Genomic DNA, 17,914 nt, shown 5'->3' with positions numbered 1-17,914 from the left:
TCAATGTTTCTTCATGGGACTTGCCTACTCATTTCAGGAATAAGTCACATGAATTTTCACTGCATTGCTTCCAAGTACATCTTTCTTACGATAGGGATCAAAACAATACACAGTACTCGAGATGTGGCTGCAACAAAGCCATGCATGACTGTGACAACATTTGCAGTCTTGTATCACGCTCCTTGCAATATGCACTGTATGCCTTTCTAACTGAGTACCTGTCTGGCCTTGATTTACTTACATGGCTAAATCTCAGCAAAATATTTCATTGTCATTTGCAAATTAAAAGATATAAAAATGCTTCCATTCTTACAATCTAGTTGAATAACCTCACTAGAAAACTTCTGCTTTATGAAAATGACCTTGATATTTTTCTTCAGCCTCTGAGTCCTGAGTCATGGGTATATTTGCTTTACTTTGTGGTGGTTATTAGGGGCCAGTGCCTTTCATCTGTTGGTGTACTTCTGCATGTGTTTGTTGTAAGAGGATGTTAGGGAAGGACAGGGGTGAAGGCATGAAGAGCCAGGGCAGGAGACACAAAGCCTCTGTTGCTCCCATTGCAGGGGGCTGGACCAGCTCTCAAAGATGTATGGTGACTACAGGAGGAAGTAGTTATTGACTGAAGACTATTGAGGGCACTGATATAGAACAAAAAATGTCAGGCAGCATTTGTGGGCAGAGGAACAGTTTTCACAGAATCAGATCTTGACAAATGTTTACTGCTCCAAGCATGCTTCTGTTCCAGCATTTTCTTCTTTATTGTTGCAAATTTCCAGCATCTGCAGTTTTAAAATTTTCATGGCAGGTATTTCTGTCACACAATGATTAGGAGCTGGCACACATACCACATCAGTGTTTCAGTGACCCAGGACTAGTCCTGATCTCATGTGCCGTCATGTGGATTTGCATGCACTTCCTGTGACCATGGGGGCTTCCCCTGGGCGTTTCCTTCCACATCCTGATGATGAGCAAATCAGATTAATTGGCCATTACAGACTGCCCTGTTAGGGAGTGATGAGTTAATCACCTCCATAACAGGGCAATCTGAGGAGAGTTGATAAGATTGAAGGAATAAAAATAGGAATGTAGGATTTCTGTATAGATGGACACTTTGCAATTGGCTTGAACCCAGTGTGTCCAAGTGCTATATAATTCCAGTCAGTCCATTTTGCTCTCCATCTGCCACATTCAAGCATCTCACCAAATCCCCTTTGCAGCTTAATTTTGTATTTTGAACTTTCAGAACACTTGGGCACTTGACAATTAACCCTAAATACATTTTTCTGCTACTCTGAGAAAAGCTTGAACTGCAAATCTCTTTACAACTACCCCATCCACCTTGCATCTCAAATTAATACTCCCTAATATGACAATTCCATCCTGGGAAGAAGACCCTGACCACTTATCCTGTCCTTGCCTCTAATAATTTTCTATACTTCAACCAGATTGCCCTTCAGCCTCTGACACTCCAGAGGAAACAATCCTTCAAACCAAGCAACATTCTGGTGATCTCTACTGCACCTTCTCCACAGCATCAACACTTTTCCTGTTGTGTGCAACCAGAACTGCACAGTATTTCAAATATAGCCTACCTAAATTTTAGCTGTTCAGGCAGCCTGTACAGAGTGAGAAAAAACAGTTGACGTTTTGTACTGAGCCCCTCATCAGGACTGGAAAGGGAGGGGGAAGAAGCCAGAACAAGGAGGTGTGGGGAAGTGAAGTAGTACAAGCTAAAAGGCGATAGGTGAAGCCATGCGAAAGGGAACGGTAGGTGGGTGGGAGAGAGGGGTGAAGTGAGAAGGTGGGAGGTGATAGATGGAAGAGGTAAAGGGCTGAAGAAGGAATTTGAAAGGAGAGGACAGTGGACCATGGGTGAAAGGGGAGGAGGGGCACCAGAGAAAGGTGATGGATAGTTGAGAACAGAGGGGTAAGACGGAAACCAGAATGGGGGATGTACAAAGAGAGTAAGGGAGGGGGGAGGAATTATTGTAAATTAGAGAAATCAAAGTTTGTGCTGTCAATCTGAAGTCTACCCAGATTGAGTATGAGGTGTTGTTCCGACAAACTGAGAGAGGCCTCAGCATGATTGTAGTAGAGGCCATGGACTGACATGACAGAGTGAGATGGGAAGTTGAAATAAAATGGGTGGCTACCAGGATTCCTGCCTTTTGTGGCGGATGGAGTGCAGGAATTCCTCCAGCATTTTGTGTGTGTTGCTCTAGATTTTCCAGCATCTGCAGAAAGCTGTGCAACTAAAATTTATGCAGCTGCAGCATAATTTGCAGAATTTTATATTCAGTGCCCAACTGATGAAGGCAAGCTTGCTGTATACCTCCTTTACCTGCTTATCAATGCATGGCCACTTTCAGAGAATGACGGATGCACCCCAAGATGTCTGTTCATCAATGCTCCTGATGGTCCTGTCATTTACTGTATGCTTCCCTCTTTTGTTGTTCCTCCCAAAATGCAACACATCAGTCATATTCAATTAAACTCCATCTGCCATTTCTCTGCCTATATTTCCAACTACTGTACACTTTGACAATATCCACAATTTTCCTAAATTTTTGTCATCTGCAAATTTAACAATTAGCCCACCTATCTTTCCATTCAAACTATTTGCATACATATCCTTGGATGGTGTATGATGAGAATAGACGATCTCAGCAGCTCAGCCCTTGCCTCCCACAGTATCATGTGAGAGGTTCCACCTGGCCCTCAGCTCTTAGCACCTTAATGTTTAAAGAGCCCCAACACTTCCGCTACCAGTAAAGCATATTCCCTGGTCGAGTCAAACCAGTGGTATCTATGTGGACTGTCATAAATGGATCCGCCAATGTTTTCACCAGCAATGAGTTGATGTCCTTGAAGATATTTTCCAGCAACCCAGCTTGCAGGAATTGTATCAACTCCCCTCATCACACTGTTACAACAAACTATCACGTACCTTTTCAATTCACCACTCACACTCCACTCTAGGTAACTGACCTGTACTATAGCATTGCTGTCTCTCTCATTTGCAGTTGCATTAGGGAAAAGTGTGTATTAAAACTGAAGTTCTCTTCCCTCAACACTACCACAATTTTATTTTATTTTGAGTTTATTTGGAGATATAGTGCTGAATAGGCCCTTCCGGTCCTTTCAGCTGCAAGCCCAGCAATCCCTGCCAACCCCGATTTAACACTAACCCAATCATAGGACAATATACAATGACCAATTAACCGCTACCCTATATCTCTTTTGGGGGGTTGGGGGGGGGATCCACACATTCTACAGGGTGGATGTACAAAACTCCTTACAGTGGTTGCTGGGTTTGAACTCTGAAACCCCAAGCTGTAATAGCTTCACGTTAACCACTATGCTACCATTGCCAAGATGGACACCAGAATGACATTATCATGCCCATTTCATTTCAAAGATTTCTTCTGTGATATTAAATTGCAACTGGAAAAAAAATACAACTTATTGCTTTCTGTACTAAATTAGGCTAACTTCAGATTATTCTGCTCCAACCTGTACTTTCATTTAACTTCAAGCTGATAAACAAATCTAGCAGTAAAAATAGACAAAAATGACCAGGACCTTAAGGACACCTAACTCATAACCCAGACAACAGATACTACCTAATTTCAACTTCAGTCATGCATCTGTTATTACAAAGAGCAAACTTATTGATTTGCAAGACTTCAAGGTGACTGCACTGAGAACCCAGGAATTACTTGCCTCATGTCACTGAATTTTCAGCTGTTTACCGAGTGTTAATATTTTGCAGAATCTCATATCTTCAAAGATATGTGGTCACAGCAGCTGGCTATGCACTTTTGATCTGATAGTACGTTAGTTGTAGATTAACCATTGATCCACAAATTTTCAACATGATCTAATTTACATCTCTTGGGAAGTTATTATATTGAGTAGCATCAATTCACCCATCAGAAGATTTTTCAGTGCTTATATCACAAAGATTTTACATTATACATACTTGTATTCACCGTAAACAAAGCTAAATGGTAGAATTAGTAAATAATGTTTACTTATTATTTGACAAAATAATGAAGTGCTTAATTCAAGGGGTTCTGCCACTGAAATTTGTTTTGCAGGATAAGAAACTTCTCATACAGTTAATTAAAAGAAACATCTACACCATTCATTTTTCACCAATGGAAGGAGAAGAGAAGGATATTAGGCAAGCTCAGTCTTAACATCCTTGCCACATCCAGTCTGTCCAGGCCTTTCAATATTCAATAGGTGTCAATGAGATCCCTCTCCCTTTCTACTAAATTCCAGTAAGTATAGGCCCAAAGCCATCAAATGCTCTGCATATGTTAACCCTTTCATTCTCGCAATCATTTTTGTGAACCCTCTCCAATGCCAGCACATCTTTTCTAAGAGGCCCAAAACTGCTCACAATGTTCCAAATACAATCTGACCAATGCCTTGTAAAGCCTCAGCATCAGTCCTTTGCTCTTATATTCTAATCCTCTCAAAATGAATGCAAACATTGCATCTTTCTTCCTTACTAGACTCAAGCTGCAAGTTAGCTTTTAAAGAATCCTACAAGAGGGCTCCCAAGTCCATTTGTACCTCTGATTTTTGAATTGTTTCCCCATTTAGAAAATAGACTTTGGCTGTGTCAAATGCTACTTTCTCTCTAGGTAATCCTAGACAGCCTTGAAGATGTTGAGATTATGGCTCTGTGGAGGCCACGTGTTTGCGGGTCACTAACCTGCTCTAGAATGAAGTTAGAACCAATGATATGCCTCCCTGATGGTATTGCACAATAGTTGAGAATCTGCTTGTACTTCTCCGCATTGAAGATTCCATTAATTCTTCACAGATCACCAACTCTATTTGCTGAAGTGCAGCTCCATACCTACAGGGAATCTCCACCATGCTTCACCATTGCATTATGCCAATGCTGCCTCCTGTTTGAGCCAAAATTTTCAAATTTTGACTCAGCAGTCCAGGGCACTTGCTGCCATTATTCAGCACCCCAGTCCTTGTGTTTTTGCATAGGTGAGTCTCTTGGCTTTGTTTCCACATTGAAGAAATGGCTTTTTGACAGAAGCTCTTCCATGAAGACCACTTCTGACAAAACTTCTCCAGACTATAGAGGGGTATACTTGGGTTCTAGTTGTTTCTATGAGTTCAGAGCTGATAGTAATGCTGGACTTCTTCCAATTTAAAAGGACATCAGTTTGATGTATCTCTCATTTGCTGCACTCAGTTTCTGTGGATGACCACTGTGTTTCTACTCCACAAATTTTCTATTTCTTTGTGCTTCTTCAGAAGAGCTTAGACACAATTTTTGAAACTCTTGTCTGCTGTGAAATTTCTTCTTGGGAGAGACTTTGCTGATGTAGGATAACCACCTTGAGTCTTGTTGCTATGCTCTCTCTTGTCTTGGTCTAAGAATTGACGATTTGTAGATGAAACTGTCACATCTGCCACACCTCACCTTTTAATTTGGTTGTCCATCGCCCACTTTGATTCCTTCTACACCTGTATCTGTTTCAGTTAACCAGTTTCGCTCATTCAACTCATTATGTCATTGATCATTAGCTGTTTCTTATCTTTGTTTAATCTTGCACCGGGCTAAATACCAATAAGGTGATGAGTTTTAGTTGGTCTATTACATATTTTTGGTCTATTAGACTTTCTTTAACAAAGTACAAACATTTCTTTGTAACATTTAATTTTTTGGAAAATGGATGTTTGCAAATGTAATCACGAAGAAAATCTGTGGATGCTGGAAATCCAAACAACACACACAAAATACAAGGCGTAATCTTCACAAGTAAAGTTTGGTGGAGAGGATGGAGGAAAGCAGCCCAAGTTACCTGTTGACCGTTGAATCTACCCATTAAGTATAGGACTTGGATGGCCATGGAGGTTTTTGGAGTTTGCTTTTGCAGGAGCATGCAAAAGCTTATGACACTTATGTCAAAAAAATTCTGGAAATGCTTGTAGATCTTCATTTCAGCAAGGAATCAATTAAAGTCAACAATTTTAAAAAATATGAAACATTTCCATCAGAAGTTTCTTGGAATCATTGTACTATGTGGATTTTATTTTAGGTATGTTTTTAGTCTCCATACTTAAAAATTAGAGTTAGAGATTGGCAGGTACGACATTATGGAGATGTGGTTGAAAACAGATCATAACTGGGGACTTAACATTGAAGGATTTACCTTGTATCCAGAGGACAGGAAGGTAGGCAGAGGGGATGGAGAGGCTCTATTGGTAAAAAATTGAATTAAATCCATCGAAGGATGCACCTTGCATTGAAAGGTCAGGCAGGTAGGCAGAGGGGTTGGAATGGCTCTATTGGTAAAAATGGAATTAAATCCTTTGAAAGTGGGGACAAAGGATTGGAAGATATAGAATACTTGTGGGTAGAGTTAAGGAAGTATAAGGGTAAAAATACCTTCATGGGAGTTATATACAGGCCTCCAAACAGTAGTCAAAATGTGGGATATAAATTTCAAAAGGAGATAAAAGGCATGTAAATAAGGACAATGTTACAATAGACATGGGGGATTTCAATATGCAGGTCGATCAACAAAATCAGGTTGGTGCTGAATCACGAGAGGAAATTTGTAGAATGTTTGTGGTTGAGCCCTCTAGGGAAAAGGCAATTCTGGACTGGGTGCTGTATAATGAGCCAGATTTGAATAGGGAGCTTAAGGTATAGGAACCTTAAGGAGCCAGTGATAATAATATGACAGAATTCACTCTGCAGTTTGAGAGGGAGAATCTGAAGTCACATGTATCAGTATTACAACGGGGTAATGGGAAGTCGAGTCATGGGAGAGGGGCTAACCAAAGTTGATTTGAAGGGGACACTAGATGACGGCAGAACAGCAATGGCTCGAGTTTCTGGGGTAATTTGGAAGGTGCAGGACAGATACATTCCAAAGATGAAGCATTCTAGAGGACAAAGCAACTGTGGGTGACAAGGGGAGTTAAAGACAACATAACAGCAAAAGAGATGGGAATATAATATAGCAAATATTAGTAGGAAGTTTGAGGATTGGGAAGCTTTTAAAAAACCAACAGAACGCAACCAAAAAAAGGGGAGAAAAAGTGAAATACAAAGGTCAACTAAACAAAGAAATCAAATAGGACACCAAAATTTTCAGACTTATGGTATAAAGAGTAAAAAGGAGATGAGAGTGAATATTGGACTGCTGGAAAGGTAGTAATGGGAGTCAAAGAAATGGTGGACTAACTTAAGTACTTTGCATCAATCTTTGCTGTGGTAGACAGTGTCATTATGCCAGTAATTCAGCTGTTGGGGCAGAAGTGAGTGCAGTTGCTATTACTAAGGAGGAAGTGCTTGGGAAGCTGAAAGATCTCAGGTCAATAAGTTACCTGGACCAGATGGACTACACCTTATGGTTCTGAAGAGGTAGATTAAGAGACTGTGTAAGCATTAGTATTGATCTTTCAAGAATCACTAAATTCTGGAAAAGTTCTGGAGGACTGGGAAATTGCAAATGTCACTCCACTCTTTAAAAAGGGAGAGAGGAAGAAGAAAGGAAATTATAGGCCAGTTAGCCTGACTTCAGTGGTTGGAAAGATGTAGGAATTGATTATTAAGGATGAGGTTTCAGGGTACTTGGAGATCATGAAGATGGTAGACCAAAGTCAGCATGGTTTCCTTAAGGGGAAATCTTGCCTGACAAATTTGTTGGAATTCTTTTAAGAAATATTAGGCAGGGTGGTAGATGTTATTTACTAGGATCGTCAGGCCTTTGACAAAGTAGCGCACATAAGGCTGCTTAACAAGGTAAAAGTCCATGGTATTACAGGAAAGATGCTAGCATGGATTGAAGATTGGCTGAATGACAGAAGGCAAAGTGTTGGAATAAAGGTGGCCTAGCCTGGTTGGCTGCTGAAGACAAGTGGTGCTCCGCAGGGGTCAGTATTGGGACAGCTTTTTACTTTACACAGTACTATGTAAAAGTCTTAGATTATTTTATATAAATGTTGTTTTAGATGTTTATTTTTGTCTTCAACATTTGTATGTTAAGTAGAAAAGAGCAAATTTTAGGTTTGTAGATACACACAAAACGCTGGAGGATCTCAGCAGGCCAGGTAGCATCTACGGAAAAAAGTACAGTCGACGTTTCGGGCCGAGGCCCTTCGTCAGGACTGCAGAGAAAAAGCTGAGGAGTAGACTTAAAAGGTGTTGGGAGGGGAGAGAGAAACACAAGGTGTTAGGCGAAACCTGAAGGGGAAGGGATGAAGGAAAGAGCTGAGGTTGATTGGTGGAAGAGATACAGAGCTAGAGAATGGGGGAGTCTGATAGATGAGGACAGAAGGCCATGGAAGGAAGAAAAGGGAGGAAGAGCACCAGAGAGGTGAGGAGATAAGGAGAGAGAGGAAAAAGGAGATGGGAAATGGTGAGGGTGGGGAGTGGGGCATTACCAGAAGTTCCAGAAATCGATGTTCATGCCAACCGTCCAGACTTAGACCCTCCTCTCTCCAATTGCAACCTCACTTTCCAAATGCTCTGCTCTCTTCTCTTCTCCGTCCATACCAATCCCAACCTCACCATCAAACCCAGAGATCAGGGAGATGCTGCAGTAGTCCGGTGGACTGACCTCTACCTGCCAACTCTCAGACACCTCTTCTTACTTACCCCTCAAACAGGACTCCACTAAGGAACACTTGGCCATTGTCTCCCACAGCATCATCAACCTGACTGACTCTGGGGAACTCCTTTGTATGATCTTCTTTTTGTAATCAACTATGCCATTACAAAAATAAGTTACATAGTGACCAATGATATTAAAAGCCTAACAATATCTACTGCAATGCAAAGACTTATTTCCTTTTGGGCACTTACCTGAAGCTTCCATCATACTGGCACAGAATTCTGGCTCTTTGTGCAGGTGGTCTTCTTCCGGGCCTGTCAGTCTGTATACGTGGACACAGGGAGGAGTGCTGACATTACTGTAATGGCTGATGAACATGTCAAAGTTCTGAGGAAAATTTAAAGAGATAATTCAAGACCAGGTGAAATTCATTGGTTTATACATTTGATAATATATAAACAATATTTGGTGATATTATTTAAAAATAACCAAATTTCCTACTCTTTGGATGATAAACTCATTTACAGATCCAAAGATTCCAATACTAGGGATAACAACCAATGGCATTTTTACTAATAGTTTACTTAATGGGTAGCTTAGACTGAGTCAAAATGTCATCACCTTAATCTTTCTAAAAGTACCAATACCACAAATAAATCTGGACCTGGAATATGCTAGAGAGCTACTGATATCCAGGGAAATTTTTTTTTTTTTTTTAAAGTGTCAAGTAGAGGTAATGTTATGTTCAAGGTTAGTCACAAATGTTAAAGGAAAAATACAGACAAATCGCAGAAATCCCTGCTTTCTGCCTCAGGGTATTTAAAAAAAGGTGAAAATTATATATTTTTCATAACTCTTGGAATCATTCCTTCCCCTCCTCCACCTGTCACCTTTCCCAAAACTCTCAATTCAGAAATAATCTGGATTTAAAAACAGTAAATATCACTTCATCGTAAGGAAACAATAACAATTACATGCCAAATGGTCTGAAATCAATTATGAAGAGACTTCAAAAATCCATTACTTGAATCAAATTAAACAATTATTGCTGAATGCCTCTGACCAGCTCACATTTGTAAAGGTAAGTCATGCTCAATAAGCCGAATAGTTAGACAATCATTTTGTGTTTTATATTTGTAATTAATTTACATCACTTTATAGAGAACTGTTTTCACTTTGACACGAAATAATCTTTTTTTGAATCACAGTGGATTTAATTTGGCTTTTTTGACACTGATCAACAATGTTGCAAAAGAATAAAACATGAAAACTTCCGGGGGGGGGCGGGGGAAGAAATACCTTTTAGAGGCACTGTATATGGTTTTGGAGCTATACTCAGCCACACAGTCACAGGTGTAAAGCAAGTAGAGCAGAGTGCTAAGTATATACCTTGGGGTGCTCCTGTGCTGATGGAGATTGTGGAGGAGATGCTTTAGCAAATCTGAACTAAGTGGGGTCTACAAGTGAGCAATTGCACAAGGGGGTCTTGGAGTTTACTTATTAGTTTTGAGGGGATGTGGTGTTAAATGCCAAGCTGTAATCGATAAAGAGCATCCATTTAGATGTATGCATCTTGGCTATCCAGATGTTCCAGGGTTGTCTGAAGAGCCAACAAGATAGCATCTGCTGTAGACCTCTTGCTTTGGTAGGAGAACTGGTGCGGATCCAAGTGACCATTCAGACAGGAGATGATATACTTCAACACTAACCTCTCAAATCACTTCATCACAATGCCACTGGGCGATAGTCATTTAGACGAGTTACCAACTGCTCTTCTTTGGCACTCATACAACTGAAGCCGGCTTGAAGCAGGTGGGTACAACACACTGCCAGAACAAGAAGTTGAAAATATCCATGAATACACCATCCAGTTGGTTGGCACAGGTCTTCAGTACTTGGCCAGGTACTCTGTCTGGACCAGTTGCTTTCCTTGGATACACTCTCTTGAAGGTAGCCCATGATCATCTTCAGATACTGACACCAAGGTGTGAAATGTTTCCACCTGTTCTGATGGTCAAAGCAAGCACTAAAGGTATTGAGCTTATCTGGAAGCAAAGCCCTCCCCTATGTCATAAGATTTAGCTTTGTAGTTGGTTATGGCATTCAAACCCTGCCATAGCTGTCAAGCATCCCTCATTGATTCCAGTCTAGTCCAGAACCTCCACTTTGCCCACGAGATGGCTTTCCAGAGATCACGTCTGTACCTCTTGTAGTATTCTTGATCTCCAGACTTGAATGCTTCTGATCTGGCTCTGAGCTGGATCCAGATTTCACTGTTCCTCCAGGGCTTCTGATTGGGGAAAACCCTGAATGATTTTGTGGGGACACACTCATCCACAGCTGTCTTAATAAAGTCTAATGATCCTAGTGTATTAATTCAGATCTTCAGATGCCTTCTTGAACACAGCCCAGTTCACTGACTCAAGGCAATCCTGTAATCGTTTCTTGGCCTCCCAGGACCACCTCTTGGTTGTCTTGATTTCTGGAGCTTGCTGCTTAGGCGCTGACTGTAGGTAGGTAGCAGGGTACAGCCGAATGAAATGACTTGCCAAAATCTTGGGTGGTGAAGGTCCTTAATGATGGATGCTGCCTTTTTGAGCCATCACCTTTTGAAGTTGTCCTCGATGGTGGGGAGGCTAGTGCCCATACTGGAGCTGGCTGAGATTACAACCCTTTGCAGTTTTTTCTGATCCTGTATAGTGACAACCCCATACAAGATAGTGATGCAACCAGTTAGAATACTCTGAATTTGCTAGTCTTTCGTGACATACCAAATCACTTCAAACTCCAAATGAAATAAAGTTGTTGATGTGCCTTCTTCGTAACTGCACCAATAGGTTTGGCTCAGGTTAGATGCTGACACCCAGGAACTTGAAACTGCTCACCCTTTCCACTGCTGATCGCTCTATAAAGACTGGTGTGTACATTCCCTCAACTTCCCCTTCCTGAAGTCCACAATCAATTCCTTGGTCTTACTGATGATGAGTGTAAGGTTGTTGTTGTGTCAGCACTCCAATAGCTAAGCAATGTCACTCCTGTAAGCCTCCTTGTCACCATATGAGATTGTGTGTCATTGAGAATTTATAGATGGTGTTTGCCACACAGTCATGGATGTAGACAGAGTAGAGGCTTGGGGTGCACCATTGTAGACTGTCAGGAAAAGGAGATGTTACTTCTGATTCGCACTGGTTGTGGTCTGCCAATGAGGAAGTCAAGGATCAAGTTGTAGAGTGCCATAAAGTGGCCCAAGTTTTGAAGTGTATTGCTTAGTACTGAAAGGGTGATGGCAGTGAATGCTGAGTTATGATGAATAAGCAATAGCCTGACATAATCTTATCATGGGATATTTCAGAGGGGAAAACATAACTGGAGTCTCGAAGACAAAATTTAAGTAGCTTTCTGCAAACAAATGAATGTATGTAAATAAACATAAGATATTGCAGATGCTGGAAATCCAGTGCGACACTCACAAAATGCTGAGTCCCTTCAGCAAGTCAGGAGCAATCTATGGAAAAGAGTACAGTCGATGTTTCAGCCCAGACTCTTCGGCAGGACTGAAGGGCCCAACGTTTTGGCTTGAAACATCAACTGTACATTTTTCTATCAATGTTGCCTGGCCCGCTGAGTTCCTTCAGCATTTTGTGTACATTGCTAGAAATAAGCAGTTGACGTTTTGGGCTGAGACTGTTCATCGGGGCTGGAAAGGATATGAAAGAGTGGGGAAGGGAAGCAGTAGAAGATTGCAGGTGATAGGTGAAACCAGGTGGAGGAAGGTGGATGGGTGGGATTAGGTGAGAAGCTCGAGGGTGATAGGCAGTAAAAAGTGAAGGGCTGACAGAGGAATCTGATAGGAGAGGAAGAGAAGGAGAGGCACCAGAGGGAGGTGATGATAGACAAGGGAGAAGAGAAGGGCTAAGAGGGAAGCCAGAATTGGGAATGGGAAAAGGGAGGGGGGGGGGGGGGAAGAGAAGAAATGACCAGAAATGAGATGAGTCAATATTCATGCTATCAGATTGGAGGGTACCCAGACAGAATATGAAGTGTTGCTTCTCCAACCTGAGGGTAGCCTCATCATGGAAGTAAGGAGGCCATGAACATATCGGAATGGGAGAGGGGATTAGAATTTAAATGGTTAGCCATTTTAATGGAAATCCTGTTTTTTGCAGTCACCTTCCAGCTTGTACTCCATCCTCCCACCTTCTTATTCACATTTCTTCCCCTTCCTTTGTTGTCCTGATGAAGGTTCTTGGCCCAAAATGTCAATTGTTTATTCATCTCCATAGATGCTGCCTGGCTGTTGAGTTCCTACAGCGTTTTGTGTGTGTTGCTCTGAATATATGTACATTGTTTTTATTTAACAAAAATAAAATGCAAGAATCATTTAAACCTGATCTTGTACTACAAATACCGCCAATCTGTATGCATTTGAGAAAATGTCTACGATTTCTTGTAACAATACAAATGATTCATGAAACAGTAGCTTCATCAGAATTTGAACCTTGGCCCATATCATATCAGTAATGAGGAATGCTAAATATAAAACAGACCACAAATTAATCTTCTCTACTCAAGAACTGAGGTGAGGGTACACTGCATAGGGCATTACTAATGCTGATAAAAGGAGACAGATCAGAAAATGTAGATTGAAGGAGCTCCAGGGAATCAAGGAATTACAGCAATATGAACATGAATTTAAAATAAATCTGTGCAATACTTTCATCTGATTGCTTAACCCATATGTATTAAATTATATTTTAAGGTATCTAATTTGTTATTGACTTCCAGAAGTAGTAAAATAAGTACAAGTGTTTTCCAAATCAGTATGCCCATCCAGTTCAACCCTCACTTTTGTATTGCATGAGCTGATAAACTGATCATTCCCTTTTTGCTACTTGTTGAATAAGAACCTAATTATTTTAATTTTCTTCACCATTTACTAAGTATCCAGAAGTGAAAACACACACCTGACTCACTGAGCAGCTATGCGAGAAGCCAGCTTTCGTTAGTTGAACTATTTCCCCTGGAGATTCATAATTTACCACATAGAGATGATGCTCTAATGGAGTGTCCTTCGTAGCTTGGAAATAAACTAACTTTGTAGCCTCATTCACCCAGATCTAGAAAACATAAGAAGGACAAATAGTATGATTGATTAAAGCATTTATAAAGTTATGAACAGAGTTTTAAAGCAGCAGTGTGTTTATACTAACTGAAGTTATCACAGGAAATCCCACAATATTCCAGTTTTAATATTCAGTGGTAGTTCAAGACATCATTTCTTATGTAACACATCTGTAAATGATTTGTACTTTACCCATCATCTATTGCACAGCTCAAAACAATCTCTCTAGATGTAACCAACAGCTATTAAGAATTTTTTCGATAACTCAAGAAATTACCACATGAACATTCTTAGGTCATAAACATCCTACGCTCCTATGGTCACATTGCTTCTTGTGTTTTGTTAATTTCAAGCAAAAGAACCAGGAAACTCAAATGCAACGATTTCTTTGATTCACTTGTCTGTAAGCAAGGCTCAGACAGGAATAATACTCAGTTCAATGGGATGAGAAACCACCCTGGCCTTCAGCTCTGAACCACCACCCAGTAATACTTGCTAAAAACAAAGATGTGGCAATTCGAGGATTGATTCTGAGGAAAAACAAATCTCCATCAGTTACTACCAACTTTCCCATTATCAAGGCGACTTGAGCTATTGGAGCAAACAACTAATTCCTTCAAATGAGAAGAAAAATCTTGGAAGATAAGCAGAAATCAGTAAGCATGCATGTGCAAAAGGATGGATACTTTAATGTAAACAGTTCTCTGAAGTTTCAGCTTGAGCTTTCAATTGTAAATTATTTTTGATAAACCTACAAGGAGCAAACACAGATGGTAACAATGCTGATAGCAATTTAAGTCCTGCAACTAGAAGTATCCTAGTTTGATATCGGACATCAGAAACTGAAAATATTGTTTATATGAAATGCTCAAAACATTTTAGTGAACATTAAGCTTTATATAGAGCCAAACTGTTTACATTCTCTGTTGGTGATTTGTGCAGTTAGTTGACCTCGGCTGGGGTGAAAACAAGGTCAGTACAATTGCCTCATCTGCATTTCTCCTTAAAATTATTGACCTTTTTAGAAATCTTTAAGTAAATTTAGACTACTCTTCATGTCTTCATTAATGTAGTGCCCAACATTACAAAGGAAAAAAATATAATTTTCAATTACAGTATGTTATCTATGTGTAAATGGCATTGTCAAAGAATTATCCTTTCAATTCTCATATGCTCACTGCTTATGTTTAAAGGGTGGCCTTTCATTGTCAATAGACTCCGAGTCACTTATTTTTCTTCATTTATATATCATTTCCTATTTGCATCAAAGGTACACAAATAGACTGCACGGAGGTGGGCTTATAAAAAGGATATGCATTATTGGGCATCAACTTGCCTTTATTTGGCCAAGACATAATACATAACACCTCAAAGGTAATGCTAGAACTGAATAAAACACCAGGTAGCCTCAGCTTGATTACTGATGGGATTTTGGCTTTCACATTTCATGAAGATGGAGTGATTGTACAAAAGATGGTATAAATACATTTAACAGAGCAGAAATTGAGTTATAAAGCAGGACTAGCTGGATATAATTTTTTTACGAGGGCTGATTGATAAGCTCGTGGCCTAAGGTAGAAGGAGTCAATTTTAGAAAACCTAGCATATTTATTTTTCAACATAGTCTCCTCCCACATGTACACACTTAGTCCAGTGGTCGTGGAGCATACGGATCCCTTCTTTGTAGAAGTGGTCCACGGCAGGGGTGATTGATAAGTTTGTGGCCTAAGGTAGAAGGAGATGAGTTATTAACTTCAAACTTTCTGCATTATCACTCAAAGAGCTGAACTGCACGTGCATGTAATGAGAGTGTCTTGGACCCCCAGGTGGTCCAAGCAGGGGTGATTGATAAGTTCATGGCCTAAGGTAGAAGGAGATGAGTTATACAGCTCTCATTACATGCATATGCAGTTCAGTTCAACTCTTTCATTGGAACTGCAGTAAGTTTGAGATTAATAACTCATCCTGAACTTATCAATCACCCCATGCTGTGGACCACTTCTGAAGGTCCAAGACGCCGACTTCCACAAAGAAGGGATCCGTATGCTCCATGATCACTGGACTAAGTGTGTAAATGTAGGAAAAATAAATGTGCTAGGTTTACTAAAATTGACTCCTTCTACATTGGGCCACAAACTTATCAATCACCCCTTGTAAGAATAGAGGAGGAAGTAAAGATGTTAAGTTTACAAAATAAAAAAATAGGAAGCCCCTTTTTAAACTTAGCCTTGCAGCTAATAACTTGGCATTGTTTAAAAGGCTATAGGCAGATAAATGAGAGGAGTTGTTTATATTCAATTGACAGCTTGCAAAGTCGATGGCGAAGGCAGAAACTACCACAGCATTTAAATATCACTGCAAAGGCACTTAAAAAGGTATAACACACAAGAATATAAACTAAGAGTTAGGAATGAGACTAAGTTTTTTCTTCCCAAATGGAGCAGACACAATGGGTAAATGGGTTTTATCTGTGTGATATATTGCTAAAATTAAGTGAACAATGATTACTTGAAATTATGACTTGATTATTTGCAACATTACGGAAGTAAAAGCCAAAAGCTTCAACAGATGAAAGAAAATACTTTGGGGTTAAAGTCTAATTATAATGGCATCTAGTTTATAATTAATTCACTGCCTTACTATCATACTCATTAGCAAAGTCATTTAGCTTCATAACCCATCCAAAGTAAGCTTACCCTTGAGCCATGTCTTGCAAGAACCTCCCACTCACCACTAGTTAGTGCAACCTCCTCTTTGATTGGGCATTTAAAATCATCTGAAAATAACGAAGGAATAATTAGTTGAAGGCAATGGTACAACAAACAATATTACACAAAGTAGTCAGCAGAGAGAGAAAAAAATTAAGGCATAACAACAAATGATCTATAATTAATTTTCTTCATTTGAAGTCACCCATGGTTGCTTTGGCAGTGTGCTTTGGGTTGTTGTCCTGCTGAAAGATGAACTTCCTCCCCAGTTAAAGCTTTCTGGCAGGGGCTAGTAGTTTTTATCCAGGATCTCACTGTATTTAGCAGCATTCATCTTCCTATCAATTCTGAACTGATTTCTAGTCCCTGCTGCTGAAAAGCATCTTCCACCAACCTTTACAATAGGAACTGTGGTGCCTGGCTGGTGTGCAGTATTAGATTTATGCCACATGTACTGCTTAATGTTGAGGCTGAAAAGTTCCACTTCAGTCTCACCCAACTACAAGAATGTTTTGTACATCTTTACAGCATCTTCCAAGTGATGCTTTGTAAAGCTATTAAAGGCAAGAATACGCTTTTGTTCTTAAAATCAGGTCTTCTTCTTGCTATTTAAGTTAGTTAAAAGTCTGTCCCGAGCCTTACAGACTCATCAGGCCAGTGCTTATGCCTGCCTCCGTGGCATGGAGCAACAGAGTACGAGACTCCCCCACCCCCACTCCCAGGATAGGACATCAGTCTATCATGAGATTAAGCCCCAGCATTTTGCCAGTACCCATTTTCAGCTGAGTGGATTGGAGCAGTGGGTGGTTAAGTGCTTTGCTCAAGGACACAACACACTGCCTCAGCTGGGGCTCGAATTCACGACCTTCAGATCGCTAGTCCAAGCCTTAACCACCCGCCACTTCTTCCTTGGTACTCTTCCATAAATACACTTTTTATGCAAGGTCTTAAGAGATTGTGGAGCTAAGAACTTCATCTCCAGTTAGTTGAAGCTAGTTGAAGACCTATACACCAACACAACAATGGTAGAAGTCAGCGAGGAAAGGGTGAAGCCATGTCGCCAATTCTCTTTAACATTGCCACGGACCCACTTATTGACTTGTGCAGTCAGTCTTCTCTGGTGACTAAGTTTAGATGGGCAGCCTGACTTAGGCAGTGTAGCTGTGATTTCATATTTTTTTCCCACTTTTTCATGATGAACTGCGAGGTATGTTCGGTGTCGTTGAGATGGTCTGGTACCCCCTTCCCCAGAATTGTGCTTCACTATTATCAATTCCCTGACTTGTCTTGAATGCTCTTTTGTCTTAATTTTGGTTTGGTCTGATGAAAATCTACCATACTGTTGGAACTTACAGAAAGAGGGTGTATTTATTCTTATGAACTCATTGAAAAACAGATGATCCTGCAATTTTATACAACAAATTGGGTGAGTTGGTAAGGTAATATAGTATATTGCACCTGAAGAAAGTTAGTGCAGTAAT

At 40.3% G+C, this 17,914-nt stretch overlaps 1 protein-coding gene across 4 annotated transcripts in view; it reads right to left on the bottom strand.

Moving 5' to 3' along the window:
* dpp9 (dipeptidyl-peptidase 9) overlaps positions 1-17,914 on the bottom strand; it is a 94,575-nt gene that overhangs the window by 17,519 nt on the left and 59,142 nt on the right. For all 4 annotated transcript variants that reach the window (XM_073068785.1, XM_073068781.1, XM_073068783.1 and 1 more), the window contains 3 exons: positions 16,422-16,501; positions 13,568-13,720; positions 8,855-8,990 (listed from right to left, as the gene is read on the bottom strand). In XM_073068785.1, the coding sequence (XP_072924886.1) occupies positions 8,855-8,990; positions 13,568-13,720; positions 16,422-16,501 (369 nt within the window). The remainder of the gene's footprint in view (positions 1-8,854; positions 8,991-13,567; positions 13,721-16,421; positions 16,502-17,914) is intronic.

This window comes from Hemitrygon akajei, chromosome 16 (genome assembly GCF_048418815.1).
Source record: "Hemitrygon akajei chromosome 16, sHemAka1.3, whole genome shotgun sequence".
Classification (NCBI taxonomy): domain Eukaryota; kingdom Metazoa; phylum Chordata; class Chondrichthyes; order Myliobatiformes; family Dasyatidae; genus Hemitrygon; species Hemitrygon akajei.
The sequence above is the reverse complement of the archived record's forward strand: the minus strand, read 5'-3'. Positions and strand labels throughout refer to the sequence as shown.